The sequence below is a fragment of the Rhinoraja longicauda genome, chromosome 22, assembly GCF_053455715.1.
Source record: "Rhinoraja longicauda isolate Sanriku21f chromosome 22, sRhiLon1.1, whole genome shotgun sequence".
NCBI lineage: Eukaryota > Metazoa > Chordata > Chondrichthyes > Rajiformes > Arhynchobatidae > Rhinoraja > Rhinoraja longicauda.
This window is the reverse complement of record NC_135974.1, coordinates 6,439,322-6,456,720: the sequence shown is the minus strand read 5'-3', so window position 1 is coordinate 6,456,720 and position 17,399 is coordinate 6,439,322. Positions and strand designations below refer to the sequence as shown.

General features: G+C 43.2%; 1 protein-coding gene across 1 annotated transcript; it reads left to right on the top strand.

Annotated features, from left to right (window-relative positions):
• Window positions 1–7,534: 7,534 nt before the first annotated feature.
• On the top strand, window positions 7,535–16,232 carry atp5f1e (ATP synthase F1 subunit epsilon). The gene is made up of 3 exons (XM_078418670.1): window positions 7,535–7,652; window positions 13,434–13,557; window positions 16,089–16,232. The coding sequence occupies exons 1-2, from the start codon at window positions 7,621–7,623 to the stop codon at window positions 13,552–13,554; spliced, it is 153 nt and encodes a 50-aa protein (XP_078274796.1). The 5' UTR covers window positions 7,535–7,620; the 3' UTR covers window positions 13,555–13,557; window positions 16,089–16,232.
• The last annotated feature ends 1,167 nt before the right edge of the window (window positions 16,233–17,399 follow it).

Below are 17,399 nucleotides of genomic sequence, written 5' to 3'. Positions count from 1 at the left end.
GAATAAATAAATACCAAAGCTAACAATCCTCTAGGGAGGAAAAACATCTCCCATCATCTCAGGTCAAAATGGCCAATGCCTTGTTATTGCACCCTGTTTCTACTTTATCTAGCCATCTCAAACTGTCAGCATCAAACCCTCTCAAAATGGCACATTGCAATTGAGTATGTTGTGTTAAACTGGAGTTTACTTTTACTTTTCGGGATATCAGTATTACTGGATTCTTGGTTTATTTGAAGAAGATGACCAATTTCCATTAACTATTGCAATCCTTCTGGTGAAGCTGATCCAACAGTGCTATTGAGAGGGAGTTCCAAGATTTATACCCAAGCTAAAACCACCAGCTAATGGATTTTCATTGTACCACCCTTTGTGTGACAAAGTTACCCCTCTGATTTCTCGTAAATCTTTTCACCTTAAACCTATGTACTCTGGTCCTCGATTCACCCACTCTGGGCAAGAGACTGTGCATCTACCCGATCTATTCCTCTCATGATTTTATACATCTCTATAAGATCACCGGTAGACACAAAATGCTGGAGTAACTCGGCGGGTTAGGCAGCATCTCGGGAGAGAAGGAATGGGTGACGTTTCAGGTCAAGACCCTTTTTCAGACTGATGTCAGGGGAGGGGGCGGAACAAAGATTGAATGTAGTTGGAGACAGGAAGATTGGTGGGAGGAAGGGGAAGGGGATAGAGAGGGAAAGCAGGGACGATCTGAAGTTAGAGAAGTCAATGTTTATACCACTGGGTAAACCCAAGCGAAATATGAGGTGCTGTTCCTCCAATTTGCGCTGGGCCTCACTCTGACAATGGAGGAGGCCCAGGACAGAAGGGTCAGATTAGAAATGGGAGGGGGAGTTGAAGTGCTGAGCCACCAGGAGATCAAGTAGGTTAAGACAGACTGAGCGGAGGTGTTCAGCGAAACGATCGCTGATCCTGCGTTTGGTCTCGCCGATGTAGAGAAGTTGACACCTGGAACAGCAGATACAGTAGATGAGGTTGGAGGATGTGCAGGTGAACCTCTGCCTCACCTGGAAAGATTGTTTGGGTCCATGGATGGAGTTTAGGCGGGAGGTAAAGGAACAGGTATTACATCTGTGGTTGCAGGGGAAAGTACCTGGGGAGGGGGTGGTTTAGGTGGGAAGGGATTATTGACCAGGGAGTTGCGGAGGGAACGGTCTCAGCGGAAAGCAAAAAAGGGTGGAGATGGGAAGATGTGACTAGTAGTGGGATCCTATTGGAGGTGGCAAAAATGTTGGAGGATTATATGTTGTGTGCGACGGCTGATGGGGTGGAAGGTTAGGACAAGGGGGACTCTGTCCTTGTTACGAATGGGGGGAGGGGGAACAAGAGCGGAGCTGTGGGATATTGAGGAAACTAGTGAGAACCTCATCTATAATGGAAGAGGGGAACCCCAGTTTCCTAAAGAATGAGGATCTATAGGATCACCCCTCATCCTCTTGCGCTCCAAGGAATAGAGTCCCAGCCTACTCGACCTCTCCCTATAGCTCAGACCCTCTAGTTCTGGAAACATCCTCGTAAATCTTCTCTGTACCCTTTCCAGCTTGATAACATCTTCCCTATAACATGGTGCCCAGAACTGAACACAATACTCTAAATGCGGTCTCACTAACATCTCACCAACATGACCTCCCAACTTCTATACTCAATACTCTGACTGATGAAGGCTAATGTGCTAAAAGACTTTTTAACCACTCTACCTGCAACTCGACCTTCAATGAACCATGCACCTGCACTCCTAGATCCCTCTGCTCTACACCACTCCCCGGAGCCCAACCATTTACTGTGTAGGTCCTGCCCATGTTAGACTTCCCAAAGTACAACTTACATTTCTCTGTATTAAATTCCATCAACCATTCTTCAGCCCACCTGGCCAATTGATCAAGATCCTGCTGCAATTTTTCACAGCCATCTTCACTATCTGCAAAACCACCTACTTTTGTATCATCAGCTAATCTTGCCATGTATGTTCTCATCCAAATCATTGATGTAGATGACAAACAGTAACAGGCCCAGCACCGAACCCTGAGGCACACCACTAGTCACAGGCCTCCAGTCCAAGAAGCTACCTTCTACCATCACCCTCTGCTTCCTTCTATGAAGCCAATATTCTATCCATTTAGCTATCTCTCCTTCGATCCCATGCGATCTAACCTTCCAGAGCAGCCTACCATGCCGAATTCCTTACTGAAATTAATTTATACAACATCTACAGCTCTGCCCTCATTGACCTTTTTGGTCACGACTACAAAAAAACTCAAATCAGATTTGTGAGACGCAACCCTCCATGGACAAAACCATATTGACTATCCCTAATCAGCCCTTGTCCATCCAAATGCCTGTATATTCTATCCCTCAGAATACTCTAGTAACTTTCCGACAGCAGATGTTAAGCTCACTTGCCTATAGTTCTCTGCATTTTCCCTGCAGCCCGTTCTTGAATAGAGGCACATTTGTCACCCTCCAGTCTTCCAGCACCTCTCCTGTATTTGAAGATGACATAAATTTCCCCTCTAGTTCCCCACAATGTCCTCTGATATATCTGATTAGACCCTGGAGATTTGTGAGGGTTAGCACTATATTGCACCGACCCCCTCAATTATATGTTAAATTCAAAACTAAACTATGGTAGTAATGTACATTATTCATGTCTAAAGCTAGCACTTCTGTATCAGTGTAGGTATGTATGCAATACATTTTATTACACTAATATAAAATGAAAAGAATGAAAACATATCTTGACATGTGTTCATAGTTATTTTATTCACAATATTAGGATTTCTGGAAATAAGTTTGATGTCACTGATCGCAAATGTGTATGGGTAGGCCCTAATGAAATGTATGTGAGAGAACAGTGATGATAGGGAAAACTATGCTGAGAAGTATGTGCATGACTAATTATTTATATATATATATATATATATATATATATATATATATATATAGAGAGAGAGAGATTGAAAGAAAAAGGTTGCTAAACAAATAATTAGAGGAAATCACAAGAAATAAACTAGAGATATGTATGTATATATATATATATATATTTATATGTGTGTGTGTGTTATATGTATGCATATACATAAACCATAAAGGCAATTCGACCTTTATGGTTTAGGTACATCATGTGAAAAATAAGATGATGAGAGAAATAGAGCGTTGCGTTAAATCAGTTGCTTCTGATCCAGTTCGCAGCAAAGATACTAGAGGAGCAAGATGAACCACTCCGTCGAAATCGCGTATACTGAAGTGTAGGACGCAAAGGAGCGGAACGTCTGCCATTTTAGTAGGCAAAACCCGCTGTTCGCTATGTCGAAGTGTAATTAATGTGGGAGAACAATATGTGATGATACCATTAAAATGCAGAAAATATCTATCAATTCACATTTTTTGTCATTTTTATTTTTAAATGTTTTCTCTGCTTAATTTCTCTGATTTTATTATTTCTTACTGTTTCTGCCCATTTCCTCCCATCCTTCCTCCCCAGCCCCCTCTTTTGTGCAGTTTCCCTTGTATTGCTCAAACGCACACTCTGTACAGATTTAACTTATTATCTATATATATATATATATATATATATAAATGAATGTGATTGCGTGCGTGTGTGTGTGTGTGTATTTGTGTGTGAGAAGCAAGATAGAGATAAATAGATCTCAAACTTCCTTCTCATGGATCAGAAGCAACTTTGATTTAAAGCAGTATATTGCAGCAACCCCTTCAATTTTACATCATTCAAAAATGAACATAAACAAGGATAACACTTTTTATTTCTGTCATTCATGGTAAGATTTTCATCATTTTGTGTGCGAGATATACCGGGTTGCACTGTTTCGCATATCAGCTAACCAGTGAAAAGATCAGGTCCTGATTTATACCAGCTCTTTACCTAACCCCCCTTGTCTGAAGAAGGGTCCCAACCTTCTTTTCATGGGTCATCACCCATCCTTTTTCTCCAGAGATGCTGCCTGACCCGGTGATTTACTCCACCACTGTGTCTATTTGAATTGGATTCATGCTTCTGTACCACGTCAGGCAGCATTGGCCATTTTAGTGGCTGTCAAGGGTTTTTAACTAATCAATTCACCAATTCAAATTTTCTTGGCTCTAAGTATAAAGTTAAATATCTTTTCAATTATATTGTGATTACAGTAGAGTTTTATTATTTGCAAATGCCTAATCTCTGCTTCCATGACCTTTTAAAATAAAACAAAAAGAGATAATAATAATAATAATAATAATAATAATGCATTACATTTGTATAGCGCTTTTCTAAAAACTCAAAGACGCTTTACAGGGTTTACTAAAGCATAGAAAAAAATAAATAGATAAAAAAATAAATAAATAAGTAGACGAACAGAAAAGGAAGAGTAAGGTGAGGTGACGGTTAGTGGTTGAAGGCAGTGTTGAAAAGGTGAGACTTCAGTGATGTTTTGAATGTGGTGAGTGAGGGGGAGTCTCTGATGGTTTGAGGTAGTGAGTTCCAGAGGGTGGGAGCAGCGATGGAGAAAGCCCTGTCCCCCCAGGATCTGAGTTTGGTCCGGGTGGGGGGGGGGGGACAGGAGGTTAGCAGCAGCAGAGCGGAGGGTACGGGTGGGAGTGTGTCTGTGGAGGAGGTCAGTCAGGTAGGATGGGGGCCAGGTTATGGAGGGCTTTGTAGGTCATGAGGAGGATTTTGTACTGGACTCTCTGGGGGATGGGGAGCCAGTGGAGCTTGTAAAGGAAGGGTGATATGGTTACGGGTCGGGGAGTGGGTGAGTAGACGGGCAGCGGAGTTCTGGATGTATTGGAGTTTATTGATGATTTTTTAGGGTGAACCATAGAGGAGGCTGTTACAGTGGTCCAGACGGGAGGTGATGAAGGCGTGGATGAGGGTTTCTGCAGCTGTGGAGGAGAGTGACGGACAGAGACGGGCGATGTTTTTGAGGTGGAAGAAGGCTGTCTTGGTGATGTGTTTGATGTGTTTGTCGAAGGAGAGGGTTTGATCAAAGATGATTCCAAGATTCCGGATGTGAGGGGAGGTGGATACTGGGAAACCATCAATGTTAAGGGTGAAGTTGTGGGTGGATTTGGTGAGCGTTTTTGGTCCAATGATGATGATTTCAGATTTGTTGCAGTTGAGTTTGAGGAAATTGATTTGAAGCCAGGATTTTATTTCAGTGATGCAGTTTGTCAGGGTAGAGTGTGTGGTGGTGGAGATTGACTTGGTGGAGATGAGGAACTGGATGTCATCAGCGAAGCAGTGGAAATTGAGACCATGACGGCGGATTAATTGACCAAGGGGGAACAGGTACAGGATGAAGAGGAGGGGGCCGAGAACTGAACCTTGGGGGACACCTTGGGGGAGGGGAGCGGTGGGGGATTTGCAGTTATTAATGGAGATGAACTGGTGCCTGTCGAGGAGGTATGATTTGATCCAGGATAGGGCAGTGCCGGTGATGTTAAAGGTGGTTTCAAGTCGGGTGAGGAGGATGGAGTGATTGATGGTGTCAAAGGCGGCGCTGAGGTCGAGTAGGATGAGAATGTTGAGGTTGCCAGCGTCAGAGGAGAGGAAAAGGTCGTTGGTGATTTTGAGGAGTGCGGTTTCAGTACTGTGGTTGGAGCGGAATCCAGATTGGAATGTTTCATACAGGTTATTGGTAGAGAGGTGATGTTTGAGTTGAGAAGCTACAGCGCGTTCCAGAATTTTGGACAGAAAGGGTAGGTTGGAAATTGGTCTGAAGTTGTTTGGGGTGTCAGGGTTGAGTCCAGGTTTTTTCAGAATAGGGGTGACAGCAGCGATTTTGAGGGATGGAGGGACGATGCCAGTGGACAGGGAGGAGTTTATTGTTGCAGTGATAAGTGGAGAGAGAGCAGGAAGGCAGGCCTTGACAAAGCTGGAGGGGATGGGGTCCAGAGAGCAGGTGGCAGTTTTCATTCCAATGAGGAGTTCAGAGAGGTCGGTGGTGGAGACTGGGGAGAACTGAGACAGGGGTTGACAGGATAAGGGGGAGCAGGTGGTTTGAGGGGGAGCAGGTGCGTTGGTGGTTAAGGTGCTGTAGATGTTGTCTATTTTGCTTTGGAAGAATGAAAGGAAAGAGGTGCATTTGTCGACTGTGAATAACTGGGAGATGGTGTCCAGGGGGCTGAGGAGTTTGTTTATTGTAGAGAAGAGTGCTTTTGGGTTTCCGGAGCCAGAGTGAATTATTTGAGAGTAGTAGGTGGAGTGGGCGCGGGAAAGGGCATCTTTGTAGTGCTGCAGGTGGTCGTGTAGAGCTCGTGGAGGTGAAATTAAAATTAACAGAGAAAGCAAAGAAGAACAGTTCATTAAATATGATTAATTGGCCTGATACAGAGTGGATCTCTAGTGCAAATATTTTTTTCATATTATTATTTTTTTTTCATATTTCAGATATAGCGCAGAAACAGGCCTTTTCGGCCCACCAAGTCCGCATCGCCCAGCGATCCCCGCACATTAACACTATCCTACACACACTAGGGACAATTTTTTTTACATTTACCCAGTCAATTAACCTACATACCTGTACGTCTTTGGAGTGTGGGAGGAAACCAATATTCTTGCTATTGAGGGCGTGCAGCGTAGGTTCACTAGGTTAATTCCCGGAATGGCGGGACTGTCATATGTTGAAAGACAGGAGCGACTAGGCTTGTATATGCTGGAATTTAGAAGGATGAGAGGGGATCCTATCGAAACATATAAGATTATTAAGGGGGTTGACACGTTAGAGGCAGGAAACATGTTCCGAATGTTGGGGGAGTCCAGAACCACGGGCCACAGTTTAAGAATAAGGGGCAGGCCATTTAGAACGGAGACGAGAAAAACCTTTTTCAGTCAGAGAGTTGTAAATCTATGGAATTCTCTGCCTTAGAAGGCAATTCTCTGAATGCATTCAAGAGAGAGCTAGATAGAGCTCTTAAGGATAGCGGAGTCAGGGGGTATGGGGAGAAGGCAGGAACGGGGTACTGATTGAGAATGATCAGCCATGATCACATTGAATGGTGGTGCTGGCTCGAAGGGCCGAATGGCCTACTCCTGCACCTATTATCTATTGTTAAAGTTTAAAGATCACGAAGCAGCAACTCTTCAAGAAACAGTTATAAATGGCAACTATCAACTTATCCAAGAAGTTGAACAAAAATAATTGTTTGCAAACATTTTATATATGAAGAAATCGCAGAGTTGTGAACACTGCCCAGTCCAGCACACAGAATCTGCCTACTAAAATGGCGCTGAAATGTACCTATGACTTACTACGGTTTTTATAGTCGAGTGGTCTATCTTGCTCCTCTGGTATCTTTGGTTCGCAGACTGATAGCCGCCGGTGACAATGTCTTTCCCCCGGGTTCAGCGCTGAGCCGAATAGCCTGATTGGTGCAATGCCTCCAATGCTGCTCTGTGATTGGTTTAAACAATTACTGGTTTTCTTGTTACAAAGAAGCTGATTGGATGTATGTCTGCGAGTGCTGCTTTGTGATTAGTTGTATCTGACCAGCTTTGGTTTCCTATTGGTCGCTGCCCGAGCCCGCCGTTGATTGGCTGGATGGTGCCGGCCGCGCTCCACCCGCCGCCGCCGCCATCTTTACTGCGGAACCGGAGCGAAAATGGTGGCGTACTGGAGACAGGCGGGGCTCAGGTAGACCACAGGGCACTGGCACTGGCGCGGACGTCTGTCCGTCCCTCGTTGTTCGCGGGACTGGGCCGTGCCGGAGGTCGGAGCGGCGCTCGCTTCCACCTTGACCGGAGCGTCTGGAGGTCACGGCGGTCAGCGGCCGCCCCGGCGGTGGGTGCAGCGCCCCTGGGTGGCTGTGCCCTTGGGTGCGGTTGTAGTGTCTCTGGGAGGGCCGTGTGTACATGGCATTGCCCCAGTATGCTCTTGGGGCAGGGGGTGCAGTGTCCTTGAGGGGAGAGGGGTGCAGTATATTTGGGGGAGGAAGCTTGGGATGTAGTGAATGTGATGACATTTGACACTTGCCATCAGTCCTACCTGCAAAAAAATTGTGTTCATTAAAATGGTCAACAATTATTTAGAGACGCAAGAGACTGCAGATGTTGGAATTTTGAGCAAAAACAAACCGCTTGAGAAACTTAGCAGGTCAGACAGCATTCGTGGAGTGAATGAATGAATACGTTTATTGGCCAAGTATGTGCATATATAAAGAATGTGCCTTGGTGCATGGGACAGACCTTCTTTAGACAATTGGGGCAGTGTGTTGGTGCAGCGTTGGAGCTGCTGCCTTACTGCTCCAGAGACCCGGGTTTGATTCTGATTATGGGTGCTGTCTGTATGGAGTTTGTACGTTCTCCCCATGAGGTTTTTTTCCAGGCGCTCTGGTTTCTTTCCACACTCCAAAGACGTAGAGGTTTGTAGGTTAATTGGCTTCAGTAAAAATGGTAAATTGCCCCTAGTGTGTAGGGGAATCGCTGGCAGGCGTGGATCTGATAGGTCAAAGGACCTGTTTCCGCACTGTATCTCTAAACTAAAGTGAAAGGAGAGATCGCTGGTAGATAGAGGTTGGGGATGTTTGGGGCAAGAATTCGCAAGTGATAGATTCTCCGGAACACCCAGAGAAAACCCACGCGGTCATGGGAAGAACATACAAACTCTGCCCAGACAGCACCCATGGTCAGGATCGAACTTGGGTCTCTGGCACTGTAAGACAGCAACTCTACCGCTGCGTCACTGTTCTGATGGAGAGGTACTGTAATTTTTCTGAGTATTGTGGCAGTTTTGTTCTGACTGAAAATACTCCCTTTCCTCTGTAGTTCAGTATCCATCTGAGCTCAATAGTGAATAGTGCTTTATTTGTCACACATTCAACTGCACAGTGAAATTCTTTCGCATCTTATTATCTGAATGGTGTCAAGTTAGGAAAAGGGGACGTACAACGAGATCTGGGTGTCCTAGTGCATCAGTCATTGCAGGTACAGCAGGCAGTGAAGAAAGCCAATGGAATGTTGGCCTTCATAACAAGAGGAGTTGAGTGTAGGAGCAAAGAGGTCCTTCTGCAGTTGTACAGGGCCCTAGTGAAACTGCACCTGGAGTACTGTGTGCAGTTTTGGTCTCCAAATTTGAGGAAGGGTATTCTTGCTATTGAGGTCATGCAGCGTAGGTTCACTAGGTTAATTCCTGGAATGGCGGGACTGTCGTATATTGAAAGATTGGAGCAACTAGGCTTCTATACGCTGGAATTTAGAAGGATGAGAGGGGATCTTATTGAAACATATAAGATTATTAAGGGATTGGACACGTTAGAGGCAGGAAACATGTTCCCAATGTTGGGGGAGTCCAGAACCAGAGGCTACAGTTTAAGAATAAGGGATAGGCCATTTAGAACGGAGATGAGGAAAAACTTTTTCATTCAGAGAGTTGTAAATCTGTGGAATTCTCTGCCTCAGAAGGCAATGAAGGCCAATTCCCTGGATGCTTTCAAGAGAGAGATAGATAGAGCTCTTAAAGATAGCAGAATCAGGGGGTATGGGGAGAAGGCAGGAACGAGGTACTGATTGTTAATAAGTAGTATAAGAAAATAACTGCAGATGCTGGTACAAATCGAAGGTATTTATTCACAAAATGCTGGAGTAACTCAGCAGGTCAGGCAGCATCTCGGGAGAGAAGGAATGGGTGACGTTTTGGTTCGAGACCCTTCAGACTGATGTCAGGGGGCGGGACAAAGGAAGGATATAGGTGGAGACAGGAAGATAGAGGGAGATCTGGGAAGGAGATGGGGAAGAGAGGGACAGAGGAACTACCTAAAGTTGGAGAAGTCAATGTTCATACCACTGGGCTGCAAGCTGATTGTGAATGATCAGCCATGATCACATTGAATTGTGGTGCTGGCTCAAAGGGCTGAACGGCCTACTCTTGCACCTATTGTCTATTGTCTATCTGTTGTACATGAGGGCGCTGTAATTATTTGCGCCATTACTCAAAGTCCAGTCGTCCCGCTTGTTCAATGTACTGACGCAGTTCCCGCAAACCAATGCCCCTCTCTTCCCCTCGTTCAGCCATCTTTGTGTCCCGGGGTCACCTCCTTGCTCCTCGCGTCTGACTTCTCCAGCTCCATCCCAGTTATGAAACCTGCCGAGCCTTCGGGCCCGCTGACCGCAGGCCTTTGGTTCGATCCCGACTACGGGTGCTGTCTGGACGAAGTTTGTATGTTCTCCCCATGTCCATTGTGTCTTCGGGTGGGTTCCTAGTCCTGTTGGAGCCCGAGCCGGGCTTGCCCACTGGGAGTGTCCCACCCGCTGCTAGCCAGGAGCTCTTCGGACGGTTTAGCACTCCCTTGGGGTTGTGAGCTTGGATTCTGCATTTGTTTCCAGTGTGGACTTGATCCAGAAGTTTGTGACTTGAAGAATCTGTTACAACAACTGGGGATGTTGCTGCAAACTGCATCCAGTAAAATGCCGCTTTTTGGTTTGAATATATTAAAACAAGATCAGTGATAAGTTTGCTTGCAAATAAGATTAGACAATAGGTGCATGAGGAGGCCATTCGGCCCTTCGAGCCAGCACCACTATTCAATGTGATCATGGCTGATCATCTCAATCAGTACCCCGTTCCTGCCTTCTCCCCATACCCCCTGACTCCGCTATCCTTAAGAGCTCTATCCAGCTCTCTCTTGAATGCATTCAGAGAATTGGCCTCCACTGCCTTCTGAGGCAGAGAATTCCACAGATTCACAACTCTCTGACTGAAAATTAGCTACCCAAATGCAAGGATATCATGCTTGTCAATTTACAATCAAAATCTACTTTTAATACAATCACCTCTGGTACTTGTTCACTAAAGTTTACAAAACAACTCTGTCATTGATGTTTTCAGAACTGCCTCTAGTGCAGGTACATTCCAGCTTAATGCAGGCCATAACAGTATGCGGTGGTCTTAGTGTGGTCTTGTCAATGTCCCATACAACTGCAGCAAAACCTCTCTACCTTTATTTTGTACATTCTTTGCCATAAAAGAGAAAAGTTCATTTTTCTTGCTAATTAATTAAATAGGCTTTGGAATTTGCCATTCAGCCGCTTTTAACCTGCTCTGCCACTAATCAAGATGCTGTCTGATCTCCCTCCCTTTTTCTCCACTATCCCCATATCCCTTGATTCCCATAATACCCAGAACCTATTGATCTGTTTTGAAGGAACTCATTAAATGTTGCAACAACCCTTTGGGGCAGAGAATTACAAAGATTAATTACCTTTTAAATTAATTTCTCCCCATTTTGGTCCTAAATGATCTACTTTTTATTCTAAGACTTTGACTCCTGATTCTGGGCCCTCATCCTGGGGAAACATCTACTCTGCATTCTGTCAACCCATGTAAGAATATTTGTGCAGGAAGGAACTGCAGATGCTGGTTTAAACCGAAGATTGGCACAAAAAGCTGGAGTAATTCGGAGGGACAAGCAGCATCTCTGGAGAAAAGGAATAGGTGACGTTTTGGGTCGAGACCCTTCTTCAGACTGAGAGTCAGGGGAAAGGGGAACGAGAGATGTAGACGGTGATATAGATGAAAGAAATTAAAGATATGCAAAAAAGTAACGATGATCAAGGAAATGGTCCATTGTTAGCTGTGGGCTAGGTGAAAACGAGTTATACAGACAATGAAACTCGCCAGGACAACAGTAAAACAAATAAATGACTAGGGTGGAGGAGGGATCGAGAGAGAAGGGCTACATGGGGCACCTGTAAGTTTTAAAGGCATTTCCTCTCATTCTGCTAAAGTCCCAATCTACTTGAAAATCACATGGCAAACCTGCTACTCCTGTAACCAACCGATCCTTCACTGCTTATTCAATGGCATGCTTTTTTTTTCTTGGTCAAAAAGATTTAAATAATACACTCTAGATGTGGACTCACCAGAAATAACTGCAGTGAGAGAAATTCCATTGACCTGCTAAGTTCTTCCAGCAGTAATTACAGTATGACTGATACTACTGTTAATGATTTGGATCAAATCACTTTGATCTTTTTTGTAAAATTCTATCCAGTGTGTGGTTACCTTTTCTGTGTACAAGTGGCACAGGATGAAAAAGGGATCAAAGTAATTAAACAGGCACCTAAAAAAGCACCATCTTCCTGTTTGGTAGCTTCAGCATAATTAACAAAGATGTACAGGTATGTAGGCTAATTGGCTGGGCAAATGTTTTTAAAAAAATGTTCCTAGTGGGTGTAGGATAGTGTTAGTGTGCGGGGATCGCTGGACAAAGCGGACCCGGTGGGCCGAAGGGCCTGTTTCTGCGCTGTATCTCTAAATCTAAACAATTTTTTTTTAAAAACACTTCAAAATGGTTGTTAGATTCGCCACTTCTTTGACTACGCCTTAGTTATTATCCTTGAGCCAACAATTAATAATAATAATAATAATAATAATATTCATTTATTGTCATTGCAACGAGTACAACGAAATTAAAAAATAGCCAATCCTGACGGTGCGTACAAACATATATGCAATAAATGCAAAAACAAATAAATACATAAATACAATTATATTAAGTACAAGATTTTTTAACGGTGTTGCCTAGTGCAAAGGTAGTGTTCAGTTCTCGTATGGCCCTGGCGTAAAAACTGTTCTTAAGTCTGTTTGTTCGGGATTTGATCGACCTGAAACGTCGACCAGAGGGCAGATGAACAAACAGACGGTGGCCGGGGTGGGATGGATCTTTTATTATTTTGCCTGCTCTACTGAGGCAGCGTAGGCTGAACAGGTGCTCCAGGGAGGGCAGTGAGCAGCCGATGATCTTTTGGGCCGTCGTGATGACCCTCTGAAGGGCCTTCCTGTCCTTTTCTGAGCAGCTGGCATACCATGTGGTTATACAGTATGCCAGCACACTCTCGATGGAGCAGCGATAGAAGGACAACATGAGCTTCTCCTGCAGGTTGGTTTTCCTGAGGATCCTCAGGAAGTGGAGTCTCTGCTGTGCCTTCTTTACTGTGGTGATGGTGTTGGTAGACCAGGTAAGATCCTCTGCGATGTGCGTACCCAGGAACCTGAAAGCGGGTACCCTTTCCACACAGACCCCATTGATGTAGAGTGGGTCGTAATCTACACTGGTTTTTCTAAAGTCAATTATAAGTTCCTTTGTTTTGGAGGAGTTCAGGACCAGATTGTTCACTGAACACCATGCTGCCAGCCTTTGGATTTCATCCCTATAGGCTGTCTCATCTCCTCCTGAGATGAGTCCAACCACAGTCGTGTCATCCGCGAACTTGATGATGGTGTTGGTGGGATGGGTGGGGGCGCAGTCGTGAGTGTAGAGGGAGTAAAGGATGGGGCTCAACACACAGCCCTGTGGTGAGCCGGTGCTCAGTGTAATGGTGGAGGAGAGGTGAGGGCCTATTTTGACGGTCTGGGGGCGGTTGGTCAGGAAGTCCTTGATCCATTGCTATGATATTTTTTTTGTATGTTTTCTTCCAGTTACATTCGTTATTCTCGGATTTGTGCAGTGGCTCTGCGGGCTGCTCTGAAACCGCAGTTCCAAGCAGAGGCCAAGAAAGTAGGAGATGTAAATGTAAAAATCAACAAGCCAAAAGAGTAACATGTAAGTACTGCAGTTTGCTGATCTGCTTGGAGATGCTTAGATTATTTTAAAGCAAACAGCAGCAAATTATTTTGTGGTGCAGTTTATTTGTGAAAAGATTTTAACCTTAGAAAATAGTTTCATAGAAACATAGAAAATAGGTGCAAGAGTAGGCCATTCGGCCCTTCGAGCCTGCACCGCCATTCAATATGATCATGGCTGATCATCCAGCTCAGTAACCTGTACCGGCCTTCTCTCCATACCCCCTGATCCCTTTAGCCACAAGGGCCACATCTAACTCCCTCTTAAATATAGCCAATGAACTGGCCTCTGTGTGAAGAAATGTTTTCTCATCTCGGTCCTAAAAGACTTCCCCCTTATCCTTAAGCTGTGACCCCTGGTTCTGGACTTCCCCAACATCGGGAATAATCTTACCGCATCTAGCCTCTCCAACCCCTTAAGAATTTTATATGTTTCAATAAGATCCCCCCTCAGTCTTCTAAATTCCAGCGAGTATCAGCCTACTCTATCCAGTCTTTCTTTCCAGAAAGAAATGTAAAGTTATTCAGATTTTATTTTTTTCTGTTCTGAGAACACTCCCTCTAGTCTCGTAACTCTCAGTTCTATTTTAGTTAATCTCTGTATCCTCTCTCAAGGTCTTGCCAACCTTCCTAAAGTGTGTTGCCCGAATCGCACATAATGTTCCAGCTGGAATTTAAACAATGTATTTTGAATGTTTGCTCTTTCAACACTGCCTCTGCTATACAATTAAGGGTATGCATACTTTAAATCTTCTCAACTTATCCTGTCAACTTCAAAATTTCTTCATGTACACCACTGGGTAGCTCTGTTCCTGCACTCTTATGAATGCATTGATAAAACCCCACACGACTGCTTCTTGTCAATAATGATAAAATATAAGAACTAGAGGCAGGAGTAGGACATAATACCGGCTCTATAATTTTCTAGAATTGTGGCTGATCTTACCTTAATGCCACTTTTAATCTATTTTTTAATATCCAAATATTTATCAATCTGTCTTGAATATACTAAATGACTGGGTTGCTGTCAGCCCTTATGAATAGAGAGCTGCAAAGATTTACTTTCCCCATGTGAAGAAACTTATGACTTGCTTAGAATGGCAGACCTTTTATTTTGGGACTGAACCGTAGCTCTAGACATCACAGCCAGGCGCATATCGTCCATGAATGTATTCAGTCAAGCCCTGAATGCAAAGTCTGTGTCAATAAGTCTGCCTTTCATTCTTCTAAGTCTGTGGAAGGTAATGGGCTAAGTTTGCATGATTCTTTTTTAAGTGTGACTCCCTTGTCTTTGCCCCTCTTTTCAATCAATCTGTTGAAATTCTGTTGGACCCTCTATCCCAATTATATCTAATTTCCTTGGACAGGGAGACTTGCCAACTATTCCAGTTGAGGTGTACAAGAACTCTGTATAATTGAAGACTCGCGTTTTGACTCGTGTCTGAAATTCCCTTGGAATAAATGCCAAATTAGTTCTTAATTGCTTCCTGTATCTGAATGTTAACTTTGAGTCTTTTTTGTATGTGAGGCACGCAGCTCCCTATGAATTCCATTTCTCTATTTTAATCAAAAATGGGTGTCCTCATTTTTTACACATATTCCATCTGCCTTGTCCTCCTGGATTACTTTGCCAGACTAGAATGTCATGAAGTCTGTCCGCATCATTGTAATTCACCATGCTACTCTGTTTAGCAGATTGCATCAAGCCCCACAAGTAACGCACTGAATACCTGAGGCCTCCACTGTTGATCCCAGTGACACCCCACAAGTCACCGCCTTCCAAACTGAATTGAATATTCATTTATACTGTTTTCAGTTAGCCAGTGCTCAATCCAATACAATATATTGTACCCAATGCAATTTGCATTAATCTTGTGTTGCATTCCTTTGGCCTTAAAATCCCATTCCACTAGGTCTTGTCTTTCCACCCAACTCTCCTTATCTACTTTGGAAGTGACAATCCCAAACAAAAACCTCGATTGTTTTTGTAAATTCATGTTCTCTCTGCTTAATACTTTTACACTGGTATCTTCTTAACACCTAGATTGTGTTTCCAGGAACAATAGCCATACTGGAATTGGTACTAAAAGGGTTGATTACAGTAAAGTTGCATTATTGACAATACTGCTGTATCTAATGCAAATCGAGCAGCAGGGGCTTCCATTGGCAGGTGCAATGAGTATTGGCTATTGTGAGTTTTGCATTAATTCTTTAGAAGTTGGCCATTATTTTGTTGCTGTCATGCACATCATTGTAGTTTTCTCCTCCATCAGAACCAACTTGCAATTCATTCCTTCATAGTTTGATTTGATTAGATTTTAACTGACTAAAGCTCTTACTTTTTATATGAAATTACATTAAATTATTGTTTTCCTCAATTTCTAATGAGATTTTCTTTTGGTATTGTGGCAATTTTGACTCGCTACTGGCTAACTGCTCTAAAATTCATTGTAAAATTGAAAGAAATAGCATATTAATTACTATTTATTACTTGTGTTTAATTTTCTCCAGGATTTGAGGAGCCTCCATTGCCCTGAACGTTTGAAGATGAGAACTTGTACGACCTATCATCCTAATAGTTGGAACGTTTAACCTATTTGAAGACTGTAAAACTGACCAAATGTTGTTTCAAAATACAGAGATTATTTAAACATACATTCTTTACTGGATAATTGAGTTTTTTCTTGTATTGAGTGAGCTAGCACATCTGTTGGGGGTTATTGTTTGTTTAAAATCTGATGTTATTTGTCCCTCAGTATTCCACACTCTAAACTCTTGGTGCATAGTTGAAGATGCCACCCACTTTATCTGTTGCAATATTGGCAAGGAGTATTCAAATCGGGGCAATGGGAAATATTGTTCCCCACCTCCCCAAAAAAATAATGGTTGAGGGAATGGTGGTGCATGAAGGAATTCTGTACATAGTTCATTAAAAAAACTCAGATCAAAGATTACCAGACTATTGATCCATAACTCAGTTGTTATTAGTACATCTAGAGTTGCTGATTTTGATTAGTGCATTCATTGTTCATGTATTGTTGATTGTGAAGTTTGCAATTGGCATTGCTTCTTGGATGGACAGGCAAATACAAAAGCTTGTATTTTTAATTAAAAGGCAAAAATCCAACATCATTTGGTACATAGTTTCGAAGTCTTGCTTCATCTCATTCATCGCTGAGTCTGAATCTGCAGAAGCTGCCTCTAGTTGCTGTTCTACGCAGTCTATTAACTTAGTAGAAATATTCCCTGTGGCCACACTTCTGTTAAACTAGCAGTTAAAAAACCAGGCTAATGTTTTATTGTGGCCTGGTCAGAAGGAAACCTTCCATCTTGCTTAAATGGAGACTGGGTGTTGTTTAATAAATGCAATAGGAGTGGTTGGTGTTCATTTGGAAAAAGGTGGATTTAACACCTAAAATCCTGGTATCTCAAGGCAATACACATTATTGTTCTTGTTCAATATCAAGGAAAGGGCACCAAATCCAAAGTGATATACTTTAGGGGTGAGTTCAGAGATCTGATGAAAAGCAGCAAGTAAGCAGAAACATTTTCAGAGGCAATAGCCATGAATACACAGTGAAGCCTAATTTATTCTAGATTGTACAAAATTGAATTGGAGTTTTGTACTGGTCTCATTTGCCAAATATTTAATTGAGCAACTTATTTGTTATATCTTAAAGGGTGTACTGCATTTATATCTCACATCTTGCACTGATGCATATCATTTTGTGCATTATCTTCAAGTCTTGCATCACCTTATTCTGTGCCCTGTCGTGAAGAACATTATTTCAGCTGACTTTTATTTCATCAGACAGCTTTTGT

Coding starts and splice junctions, on each gene's coding strand:
- atp5f1e (XM_078418670.1), top strand. CDS start 7,621: ATGGTGGCGTACTGGAGACAGGCGGGGCTCAG. Junction 7,653..13,433: donor TGGAGACAGGCGGGGCTCAG/GTAGACCACAGG, acceptor GTTTTCTTCCAG/TTACATTCGTTATTCTCGGA.